Genomic DNA, 13140 nt, shown 5'->3' with positions numbered 1-13140 from the left:
AAATAGATACATTGATCATTCTACAAAAGAATCTTGATAAAAGGAGATTTTTTTATGTCATTTTTTGACATCCAACTACACATTCTCATTCTTTTGGTCGAGGAGCTTAAGCTTGCAAGAGTTGTAAGTACTTGATGGATATTTTCCATGGAAAGATTCGAGTATTGAAGAGCTATGTACAACAAAAAGCAAGGCTTAAGGGTTCAATGGCCAAGGGATGGTTGCACAAAGGATGCATGTATTATCTTAAACAATACGTGCAAAACCTTTAGAAAATGCTCAATTTGTGAGAATCAAGGAAGGGTCAACAAAGATATTAGACGAGGTTTTATGTGGAAAGGGAATTCTAATGCGTCTCAAGCCCAAAGAGCGAGCAAATTTGAGTATCTTCATGCTCTATGACTAAAAGTGTATGGAAAGCTTCATGAAATAATACATTAAGAAATGTGAGCACATTAAAAGAAGAGAGACAAAAGCCACAAGACTAGAGCTACCTCCATCCATTCTTTCTTGGATAAGCACTCAAATCAAAAGAGCATGTAAACAAAATATTGATGTTAACAGAAAGCAACTTGAGTTATGAGTGTGATTGGGAGGTGATGCCTTTTTCTCTCCTACTAGAATTAATACATTTGTAACATCTTTGTTTGCATATTTATGCGTATATCTCATAATACATTGTCTTTGCTTTTGGTAGTATGTGGGAAAATGGAGAACATTTCCACAAACCTAAGATAGACGATATTTGCCTCACACAAGATTGCTTCGTTGTTGCATCTTTCCAACAACTGTCATGTGCAAGCACAAAAGATCAAAATCTCATTGATGCTCAACTTTGCTATGTTGATCATATAGTTGCAATCTATGAGCTGAACTATCAAGCCACAAAATAGTATTGAGAATTGTTATCATATTTCGTGTTTTTTTAGTATTTTACATAATTTTTTTCATTCACTAAAACATCATGTTCTGTGGTAAGTTGTCTTGAAGGTAGATTGGTTTCTCACTTATTACAAATGCACAAATGTGACATTAAGACTTGATCCCACATATTTTTGGTACATCAACTCCACTCAATCGATGACCACAATGAAACCATATATTCTTCCTATGCATTGGAAGCAAGTTTTTTTTTAACAAAGATCTAGAGTCTCCTACTACACCATGGTTACAAATCACGACGATGAATCCTAGAGGATTATGAATTCTTGACAACACAAATCACAATATAAATGATAACAAGAAAGAGGATAATAGGAAATTAGATATTGAAGCAAGAGGAATGTTGGAGCTACAACATTTCAATTCATCAACAAATGATAAGGAGAACAATATAGAGGAAACTCAATTTGAATTTTTTCTCCAAACCCCAAAAGCAATATATGATGATATTTCAATCCACAACTCAATGACATCATTAGGGATAATGTGGACAATGAATTGATCAATGATCATTCCATCAAAAGTGCACATTGAGAAATATACACATGTTCTTGCAACTTCAAAAAAGATACTTGTTTAAAACAATTTTTGTGCATGCTTTTTTGGCATACTTACTAACAAATGGGAGAGTGGTGAAGAGCCTCATGGCATTCCTTGGTTGGTCCTTTCCCTTAATAAGGTGACCAAGGATGAGGATCGTAGTACAATTGAGCTTTGTTGCTCATTCAACTTGCTAGCCATTGTATCTACACATAGGATAAATGCCACCATGGCTCTAGTCCACTATCTTGTCTAATTTTTGGATGGGGTACCCCTAATGGGCATTCGAGTCTATCTTATCTCCACAGTAAAAAAGAAACTTTGCACACTTTCACACATGCTAAAGGTATGAGCCTTTGTTTCTTGGATCCCATTTAAATGTGGCATGCTCATATTGGATGCCTAGGCCTACTCATCCTACTCGTGTCCATCCATTGGCACATGATCCACATCCATCCTATGGGTAGTAGCCTCTCATCTTGAAAAGCACACAGCTATCATTTAAAATTTTAGGATGAGGGATATACTTATCCCATTTTGGAGCTAAAACAATTGGCCACTCATTGCTTAACTAACACAACTTTGGTTAAAACCTCCTCCTCAATGTGGGCACAAGATGGTACCAAACAAACGTGATCATCCTCAATTGCACTACCACATGAGCACCTAGATCATTGGTCAATGCTTTAATATCAAACTGAATGGGTTAATAGTCCAAGGCTACATTCCCTTTCTCATCATAGGTGATGTTACGAATCGCACATGTCTTCATCCAATGGTTCCTCGATATGGCAAGTATGGAACATCACTTAGTGGTTACATAATGATCAAGTGAGGAAACCTTGGGAATCTCGATGAATTAATGTCAATCCTAGGTGCTGCAAGCCTTTGGCCATTTGGCATTAGTTGGGGCTAGAGGTGCTCCTCTTCTATACGAAAGTCCTCTATTGAAAGATAAGGGTTCTTTGGAGAGGTTCATTTGGGGGTAGGTGAAGGGCCATTGATAGTGTGTCATTATAACGATAATTTACTATAAAAATTAAGTCGGTGCACCTCTCGGGAGTCTCTCTCTTAGAGGAGCTTCTTCCCCGTTGGCTAGAACAACTCCACTTCAAGTGAGTATGCAAAGCGAGGGCAGTTCTCAACCTAAGTTGCTCTTTGTAGATGTGTGGAGCGTTTACATGTGCTTATGCGCACCTCTATTTGGAAGATTGAACAATTGAATCTTCTTGACCGTCACAAAAGCAGTCCGCATGCCGGCGCGCCTGCTAGATTAGATTACCTCTATTAATCAAACTGCTGCAAGTCTTCTTGTTCCATTACCATACCCAAAGGAGGGACGCTCTGCAGAAAATGGCTATATCCTAACAAAAAGGATAAAGAGGCTACGTTCGGTCAAACATTTGTTCTGGCCCGGCCGACCGTAGAGTGTCGTGGGTTGGTGCACGACTCTCTCTCTCTCTCTTCAAACACGTTGGAATTCTGGCACCTCAAGCAAAAGGTGTCGGTTGGACAGTCACCATGACATGTTCGAGTGTAGATTGAAATAATCTGCCATTGTACAAGATCAAAATTTTGTGTAAAGAGTATCCATGGTTACATCATGGGGGCAAAAACATCCCTCAAAAGAATTGACAAATCATGTGCTTTGTGAAAACCGTACTGTACAAGAGGACCCTCTACATCTGTCTTTCACGTTCCTATACAAATGGTTTTTTACAATGTTCAGAAACATCCATGCCCCCTTGCCGCCCCTCAAAAACAAGAAAGACCAAAGAAAATAATCCTACCCAAGCTCTCTATTATTACACTATTAACTCGTTACAGTGAGGGGATGCAACGTCACTTCCAGGTGGCTGGCACGAAGCAAAGCGACCAACTTTGTGGCAGTCTGATCCACAACACCTTTGAATCTCCAGACTCTTGGATTTGGATGTTTCGTTACTGACGAGAGGGCTATGATCTTTTCAAACTTCAGGGTGATGCAGCCATCTGACAAACTAACAACCTAAAATACGACAAGACATATGAGCCTTTATCGAACGTCCAGAACCAACTAGCAATGCAGTCTGACACTCACCACTTCGGAAAGGTCGCTTATTTTAGCACATGCTTCCATTCTGATGTAGGGATGGCCTTCTGAAGCCAGATCCTCTGAATCGCTGCCGAAATGGATCAGATCTTCAATGCACAGAAAGATCTGGTGTGACGTTAAAAATACTGAGCGGGCAAGCCAAGTATTCTCTGTTCAAAAACACAAAATGTGAATATGCTTCTCCATGCAGGAATCTGGACTTCGTGGAGAAGGATTAATGCCACCAATCTTCTAATAAACATTTACCTCTTAAGCACTGGCTAACCACAAACATTACTTCTAACCATTGGCTTGAGAGCACACTTCAAGGAGCACCATGTGCACTGTCAGCACATGTCGGGACACTGATGTTTCCCATGCTGTACATGGCTCTAACCCTCCACTAAGTCACTTTGTTTCCATGTTGCATTCGTTGCTTAGGACAACCCAAGCCATTGGAGAAAAAAATATAGATTGTACGGGATGTATATTAAGTAAAAGGAGTGAACATGCTTGCAGTTTTCTATATTAGCATGCACTGCAGAAGGCACACAATAGAAGAGAGTTGAAAGTAATATACAGAACACAAGCACGATCTTTAAAAGCAAGGGGTGGCTTTCATATGGGAAAAAGTTGGACATTCCAAGTCTGCAATGACTATCTGTAAATTGTGCAATGAATATGTTGTGCAATTATAGACATTTGACCCTCTATCTGTCAAACATCCAATAGCATCTGAGATAATGCAGTTCATTTACCAGCAACATGCATCAAATAAGTTCATTACATATTTAGGAGGCCTCTGCAGAAGTTTCATGCCACCTTGTGTCCAGTAGCCAATCGGAGCTCAGAACAGAAACTAGAACAAAACGAGATAATTGAATTTTGAAGTTTAAAGAATGCTTAAATGTCTCTAAAAGTCATGGCTTGAACCCTTCTACCCATCTCTTCTGGGAGGATGCTACCCTTGAAATTTTCCAGCATAGTCATAGAGAACGGCCAGTGTCAAGCTTGGATACAGCAGCAATGGTAGCTGCTTTCTGTCCACTTCCCATCCTATGTGACTATATAGTTGCAGGGACTGGCAGGTTGCCATTCCCACGAGTCCTAATCCCATGTAGTTACAGCTGCCAGCCATGGAGCTCCATCTCCTTTTGAACACTTGGATTTTTGTATCAAAAGGAAAAGAGATGGCAGGTTCTCAAAAATGAGGAAGTGGCTGAAGCAACCATGCAGCCCACACCTCAATGGCAGGCAGTAAGAAATCGATATATTGCTAGCACCCTCTCAAGATCAGAAGTGCTTCAATTCTATGAATAAATCTTTACTATTCCTTATACACCTCAGCTGTCACAAGGATGTGTATTTTTAATGCTTTTCTTAGCACTTGGCTTAGCCATTAATTAAATGTGCACATGTCATGTGATGTGCAAGTCAATTAAGTCACAATGACGGGCCAAGGACCCTAAGTTTGCAACGAGTGTCAAAGGCAAAAGTTGTAATAAGTTATATTGATCAAGAACTAGTGGGTGCTTGGTGTTAGTTTTGGCTTTGGGCATGTAATTGGTCAATAAATGTCAGTGGAAACATTAGTAACTAGGTATTAATTAATTATTTAATGCTAGTTTAGGGACCAATTAATGCATAGGACCACTTGGGAGTCAAAATGGCTTGGCCAATTTGATTGAGGATGGGCACTTCGAATTTTCTTGGCAAGAAAGGATCCTTGCTCCACCATTGTGACACACATCACAGGTGACTCACATGAGCACATTGGTTCATGCCTAAGCCAACTGTTAACCAAAACATTAAAAGTACATATCCCCATGACAGACCTCCCCCTTAGATCCTTGCAACCATCCTCGATTACATGGCAATGTCACAAAGGCATCAGTTATTACTAGAAATACATACCGGCATCATCATCAAACAGCATGTGCACCTATTGCTTAGCCATGCTCATGCCCTCTACATGTCTAAATTCCAGTCACTTAAACTAGTTACAATCCACAACATGTGCACCTATTGCTTAGCCATGCTCATGCCCTCTACATATCTAAATTCCAATCACTTAAACTAGTTACAATCCACATACATGAATCATAGACTGGTTTCACAATAGTCTGGAACTTGCGAGTACAAGAGTGTGATGTTGACATGTCATGTAACGGATGGTTAAAAAAGATATCCAAAGGAGGAAATTTTGATTGGCACATTCACCCCGTCCACATTCAAAAGGTAGCCAAAGATTTCGCAAGTGATATTTGAAATGCACTCTCTTTGAGGAGTATCAATGCAATTTCCATCTCACGAATCTCAATAGAATGATATGTTTGGGAACTCTGATTATAATGAACAAACTACCTAGACTACATGAAAGTGAGCCATAACTTTTTGCAGAGGCATGTATCATCCATCTAGACTAGTGTGTATTGGGCCATAACCGCTTTTAAAACCGTAAGGGGTGCATCCACATGCCAAAGTGGACTCCTTGTCCTTCTTATTCTTATTATCCGTCTTTTTCTTCTCCTTCCTCTTCTTTTGGGAAGCCTAACCTATAAGAGTCTTAGATTTCCGAGAATTAGTGCTCTTCAATTGCTCCTCTTGAACCAAGACCATAGAAACCAACTCCTCCCACTTAAGGGTCTTTGTTCACCCTGAAGCAATCAAAGAAAAGTAGAATGCACTAAATCTAGGGGGTGATTGTGACAACAATCCCATGTCCTCAAAGGTGATTGCCTTATGTGCATTCTGAAACTACATCTATAACTGTCAAAGCTTGTTCACAAGCTCATGCATGGAAACCAACTTGTTTGGGTTCAAAGTCCACATCCACACCTCCAAAGAATGTCTATACCTTAAGTAACTATGTTTTCTCATGCTTAGAAAGTATAGACGAATCTTTCAGTCGAAAATCAATTGACTTGGTCACAAGCTCCACCAAATCATAAGAATCCAAGATGGCAAGCATGATCACCCACCAAACAAGGTACTTCTATCCATCTACCTTTTTATCCTATGGAAGAGACTAGAGTCAGTAGAACTAGGACCTTGCAGTCCACAATAACCTAAACTTCATATCAGCTTCAAAAGACATGGTTACTCAAATAGCTTGCACAAGAAAATGGGTAGTCCCCCTCTTACTCCGAAAAGCCAACCTACTAGCACTTTCATCACTCATCTTGAACCTATCTTCATCATCAGAAGTGATTAAAATCTATAAATTTCTGCAAAAGACAAAAAACAAAAAACACAGCCTTTACTTCTTTCTAGACAGCAATTCCTGCACAAAAACAGCAAATTGACTTCCTTTCCAATGCATCTCTACTCGCTCCAGTCTTGTGTTGATTTGCAGCCCTCCCGCTTGCCCGCTGAAAACACCTTGGTGTCACACTGAAATCTGCACTTCAGATCTGCCCACGATCAATCAGCCCTTGAACAGTGCCCAAACTGATGGCAACTATTGGGATAAAAGCCCATTTAACCTCCATGTATAGTACACGCACATTATTTAACTATACATGTGAATGCACCCTTGCGTGCCCCAAGTATAAATACATTTTATTCTTTGTGTACCAACACATTGTTGGTACACCCAAATCTAATCATACTTTCACTCTTCCTCTCTCTCTCCAGCCGTCACTCTCACTCCAACTGTTGCAACCAATTGAGCTCCAACAACTGGTATTAGAGCACAGAGTGCGCATTTCCCGAGACCACAGGCTCTAGCTGTCAACTGCAAGACTGACAAGCAACAACTGGAGTCAAGGCGCCCAGTAGGCAGCTGCTGAGCGTGTGGCAGCAGGCGTGCAGCAGCACATGACGGGACCAGTCCAGCAGGCGACAGGGCAGCACAGCTGCAGGGCTCACGGGCACCAAGTGTGACGGGCCTGCGACCAGCGCACAGCACGGGAGCTGCAACCTGCAGACAGCGTGCGGCTAGCGATGGACGGCAGTGAGTGGCGGGCAGCACACGTGACGAGATGGGCAACAAACCCGGACAGTGGGTCAACGGATCCGCTTCCCTTGTTTTTTTTTTAACAAAAATCTCTTTTAAAAAGCAGAAATTTCCAAAATTCTCTCATTCCTTTCCCCTGATAGGAGTTAACACGTGAAAGCACAATCATCAATTCTGTGCAAATTTGAGCCCAAAAATTTTGGGCTTTTCCCAAATTTAATCCCGTCTATGCCTGGCAGTGACATTCAAGTCAAAAATTGTAGACATTGTGTGTGGTGACCTCAATCAAATTGGGGATTTTACCAAATTTGTCAGAATTTTGCTCTTTTGAGTAAATTTTCTTGACATTGGATCCCAAAAATTTGGGATTTTTCATGTATCGGTAAAATTTTGCTCAGCTAGGTCAGATTGACTGACATTTATGCACTTTTGGACTTGAAATTTTGGGGATTTGTGCAGAATTTGGAAAATTTATGCATTTTTGCCTGTGTGGTGGTTGGTTCATGTACAAACAGCAGAGATTTATTTCTGGTTGAGGAAGAACAGCAATGTGTTTGTTGGTTCAGCTTGTGCTTTTGCATTTCAGGGGAATTTACTCTTGTATTCGTGATAAAATGGCTGCAACTTCTTCCAGTTCAAACATCAAGAGTTTGATGGAAATCAAACGGTTTGATGGTCATGGTTTTGACTTTTGGAAAGACCGTATGCAGGGCATATTGTTCCTAAAGGATTGTGAGGATGCTTTGCAGGAAGATAAACCTATACGTAGATTGGGCCAGATTCAACAAAAAGGTTGTAGCTTACATTAAGATGGGTGTCACTGATGACATCTTGACAAACATTAAGGGTTTGGATACAGGTTATGCAATATGGGAGAAGCTGAAAACTACCTATGAGATCCCCACACTTGTTAATCAGGTGCATTTAATGCGCAAGTTTGTGAATATGCAACTGGATGAGTCAAAGCCAGCAGCTGAGCACTTGAGTGCATTTACAAGCATTTTAAATCAACTCAAGGATGCAAATTTGAACTTTGATGATAAGTTGAGGGCGATCTTTTTTATCATGACACTGCGTGATTCTTGGGAGATCTTGGTGGTTTCTCTCAGCAATAACCCCAATCTCTCATATGATGGGGTGAGGGGTTCAATCTTAAATGAAGAAATTAGACGTATGTCTAGTGAAGAAGGCAGCAACTCAGCTTATAATGTAAAAGGCAGGGCTGAAAAGAAAAATGCAAATGCAAGACAAAGAAACGGGAGCAAAAGCAAAGGAAAGAAAAAAAGTGACATTACTTGCTATCACTGTGGTCGGAAGGGCCACAAGAAACCTGATTGCAGGTATTACAAGAAGGAACAAGAGAGAATAATGCAGGAGATAAGAAGGAGGAGGAGGATAAGACAGATGCATCTGAGGTAGCCAAAGGCAAGGAAAAGGCTAATGTGGTCTCTAGTGTGGGCATAGAGGAGCTTTCGGATACAGAGGTTGATGTATTATGTGCAATTGATTATGATGCACTTGTATGTCACATGCAGGATATGCAAATTACCAAGGCTGATGTGATTGATGCACTTTTGTCAATTGATGATGGCATCACTCAAACTTGGATTGTAGACTCTAGTGCCTCTTTCCATGTAACTCCTTGCTTGGAGTGTTTTGCTACCAAGCAGTTATGGAAAGGTGTATCTTGAAAATAACCATGCTTGCAGCATTGATGGGATTGGCATTGTACACTTGTCTTTAGACAATGAGCAAGAGCTTGTGTTGAAAGATGTCAAATATATGCCTGGCACTAAAAAGAGTTTACTATCTGTTGGTCAGCTTGACTTGCATGGCTACACTACACTGTTTGGTGGTGGTTTGTGTAGTGACGAGTTAGGCACGAAGATCGAAACAATCAGTTGTTACGCGTACCAAGAGACAAAGAGAGAGTGGGTGAGAGAAAAAGCAAAGAGTCTGCACGATTTTAGGTTCAATGACGAGTGTGTACCTTTAGGTTGTTAGATAGATATATATATGTAAATACAAGTGCTAAGGGTGTGTTCACATCCGAGCACATTTAAAGGCACGAGATCTTTATTCCCAACAACCTCCCACCTGTAGGCAATGTGCCTTAAGAGGAGAAAATAATCAACTAAGTCTAGTATGTACAAAGCCTAAATACACATATCTATCCAACTCCCATCATCTATCAGCAATGAGCCAACCCAAGTACATCTCTAATGAAGTGGTACTTCACCCATAGGTGCTTTGTCTTTGCATGAAAGACAGGACTTCGTGCTAGCATGATAGCACTTTGACTATTACAATGTAGAACAACTCTGTGATACCAAGCTCTCCCACCAAACGTGAAAGCCATAAAGCCTCCTTGCATGCCTCAATGCCAGCCTCATACACTGCAACACACTTTTGTAGCCTGGAGATCCAAGAGACTGCTCCTCCTATGAAAGTAAACACATACCCAGAAGTGGACTTCTTGTAATCCGCATGACTAGCATAGTCTGCATCCGTAAAGCCAACAACAGATGCCTTCTGCTTCCCAAAGCAAATGCACAACTCCTTTTGTGCCTTTGAGGTATCTCATAATACCTTTCACTACATCCCAATGCTTCTTGCTAAGAGTTGCCATATATCTGCTAACCACTTCCACCACAAAGGCAATGTCAAGGCATGTAGCAACCATAGCATACATCAAACTGCCAACAGCTGAAGCATATGGTATCTTGGCCATTTCAGCCTTCTCATCATCAGATGTAGGGTTATCCTCTGCACTAAGTTTCACATATGGAGGCAATGGAACCCCAATTGGTTTCCCCTCCTTCATATTGAAACACTGCAAAACCTTGAAGATATACTCCTGCTGAGACAAATAGAGTAAGCCTGCCGACCTGTCTCTGACTATTCGCATGCCAAGAATGTGATTTGCATCAACAAGATTCTTCATGTCAAAGCTGCCATGAAGACTTTGTTTCAGTGATTCCAAGGCATGAGTATCCCTACCAGCAATCAACATGTCATCAACATACAAAACCAAGATAATCAGGCTGCTATCTGCTGCCTTCTTGCTATACAAGCAGTGATCCACTTGACTTCTATGAAAACCGTGAGACTGCATGAATGTATCAAACTTATGATACCATTCTCTTGGTGCTTGTTTCAGCCCATACAAACTCCTTTTGAGTTTACATACTATCTTCTCTTTCCCTTGTTCAACAAACCCTTCAGGCTGCTGCATATATATGTTCTCATACAGGTCACCATGTAAGAATCCAGTCTTTATATCCATCTGTATGAGCTCCATATCTTCAACTGCAACCAAGCTCAAAATGGTTCTCAATGTAGCCATCTTGACTACATGAGAGAATATCTCATCAAAGTCAATTCCATGCTCCTATTTGTACCCCTTTGCAACCAATCTTGCTTTGTACTTTGGTGAGGAACCCGAAGTGACCTTCATCTTGTAAACCCATTTGCATGGAAGTGTTTTCTGCCCTTTAGGTAAATGCACCAAGTCCCAAGTGCCATTTTTCTCAAAAGATTTCATTTTTAACAACATGGCTTTATACCATTTCTTGCTGTCCTATCTGTCCATTGCTTCCTTGAAACAAGATGGTTCACCACAGTCTGTCAACATGACATAATCAGCCACATTGTTTGCACCAGGAACAAATCTGTCAGGTTGTCTAGTAGCCCTAGACGATCTCCTAACCCAATGATCATTGTTTGTTGGCTGTTGAGCATTTTCAACTTGCTGTCCTAGCATTTCAGCCTGCAAATTAGCATTAACAACTTGTTGTCCTGGCTGTTCCTGCACATGTACTGGCTCATTATCATGGGCAATAGCTGGCTGATCATTTTCAGTATCACTTTCTGCATTTATAGGTCCATTTACAGCAGTTATTTGCTGCTATACAGCGGGCACATTTTGCTGTCCAAAAGGTATTTCTTCCCGAAATACAACCCTACGAACCACCTTAGTCTTTTCGGGCTGTTTATGCATGCGATCTTCTCAGAAGATAATATCATTGCTGCATACTACTTTTCTTTTCTTGGGATTCCACAATCTATACCCCATTTCACCCTCATCACCATATCCTAGGAAAATACATTTACAGGACTTTGGCTCAAGTTTATTGCATTTTTCTTTACAAATGTGCACAAAAGCCTCGCAACCAAACACTTTCAAGTGAGCATATGAAGGTGGCTTGCCCGACCACGCTTCTTGGGAAACTCTCCCCCCTAGCCCCCCACAAAGACCTATTTGGTGACCGATTAATTAAGTGAACCGCTGTCATAACAGCCTCTTCCCAAAAACCATGGGGTAATGCAGTATGAGACAACATCGTACGGACCTTATCATGTATGGTCCGATTCATATGCTCTGCAACTCCATTTCGAGGTGGATTATGAGGGGCCGTGAGCTTCCTCTTTATCCCTTTGCTATCACAAAATACCTGAAAGACCTTGGACACATATTCCCCACCATTGTCAAAGCAAAGACACTTAAGTGTCTTATCAGTCTAATTTTCAACCAATACCAAGAATTTTTTAAACTTATCAAGCACTTCATCCTTGCTACGAATAGGATAAACACCTTTCGTGTAACATCATCGACAAAGGTGAAAATATTTATTTCCCCCTAAAGATAATCCTGGCATTTGACATACATCCGAATGTACTAACTCTAGAGAAGAAGATTTCAAAGAAAGAGACTTTTTATGAGACATCTATGCATGTTTGCCATAAATACAATCATCACAGTGCTCCAAATCAGCATAACGAAGACAAGGCAAGTAACCCAAACGAGAAAGCACTTTCATTCATTTTTGACTCATGTGTCCCAACCGGCCATGCCACAAAGAAACACTTGACTGCTTGACCACGGCAACAACATGGTCATGCACACTAGATACATGAAGTGGATACAAAGTATCACTCTTGCAACCTCTGACAATCACTCTAGATCCCTTACACATCTTCCATTTTCCATCACCAAAGGTGGTATGAAAACTATCATCATCTAGCTGCCCTGTGCTAATCAAGCTCTTCTTAAGCTAAGGTACATGCCATACATGCTGAAGTGTGAAGACAGAGCCATGCTATAACTGCAACTGCACACTGCCAATACCTGCAATGTCACATGCATAGTTGTCCCCAAGATGGACAACACCATGTCGACCCCCTGTATAGTCAGAGAACAACTCTCGATGAGGGGTGACATAAAAGAAGGCACCTAAATCGAGAATCCATGTATGCATGTCATCATCTGTATCTGCAAGTAAAGCATGTGTATCAAAGTGTGAAGAGACCAAAAGTATGTCACTCCCACTATCACTGTCATGAGTGACTACATTCACCTCTTCAATTTTGACACTGCTCTTCTTAGGTTGACTATCTTTCTTCTCTTCCTTGCTATCATCTATCTTCTTGCCTTTTCATTTCTCTTTCTTCCTTTTGTAGCAATCACATTTAAAGTGACTCTTCTTACCACAATGGTGGCATTCAACATCTTTGCCATATGATTTACTACATTCCTTGCTATCAGATTTGCCTTTCTGCTGTGATCTATCCCTAGTATGCAAAGCACTGGAAAAATTACTGGATGCATTGTTCTGCCGATTCATTT

At 40.8% G+C, this 13140-nt stretch overlaps 1 protein-coding gene across 4 annotated transcripts in view; it reads right to left on the bottom strand.

Moving 5' to 3' along the window:
- Positions 1-577: 577 nt before the first annotated feature.
- The window catches only part of LOC148026563 (uncharacterized), a 63111-nt gene continuing 50548 nt past the window's right edge, over positions 578-13140 (bottom strand). For 2 of the 4 annotated variants that reach the window (XM_087691007.1, XM_087691002.1), the window contains exons 11-12: positions 3563-3726; positions 3018-3490 (exon numbers count right to left, since the gene is read on the bottom strand). In XM_087691007.1, coding sequence (XP_087547133.1) covers positions 3296-3490; positions 3563-3726 — 359 coding nt within the window. In that variant the 3' untranslated portion in view covers positions 3018-3295. Of the gene's footprint in view, positions 789-3017; positions 3491-3562; positions 3727-13140 lie in introns of those variants that run through there. The other 2 variants (XM_087691003.1, XM_087691004.1) reach the window with 2 other exon arrangements.

Source organism: Lygodium microphyllum, chromosome 13, assembly GCF_053477565.2.
Source record: "Lygodium microphyllum isolate KBCC chromosome 13, Lygodium_microphyllum_v1.1.10, whole genome shotgun sequence".
Lineage (NCBI taxonomy): Eukaryota > Viridiplantae > Streptophyta > Polypodiopsida > Schizaeales > Lygodiaceae > Lygodium > Lygodium microphyllum.
The sequence above is the reverse complement of the archived record's forward strand: the minus strand, read 5'-3'. Positions and strand labels throughout refer to the sequence as shown.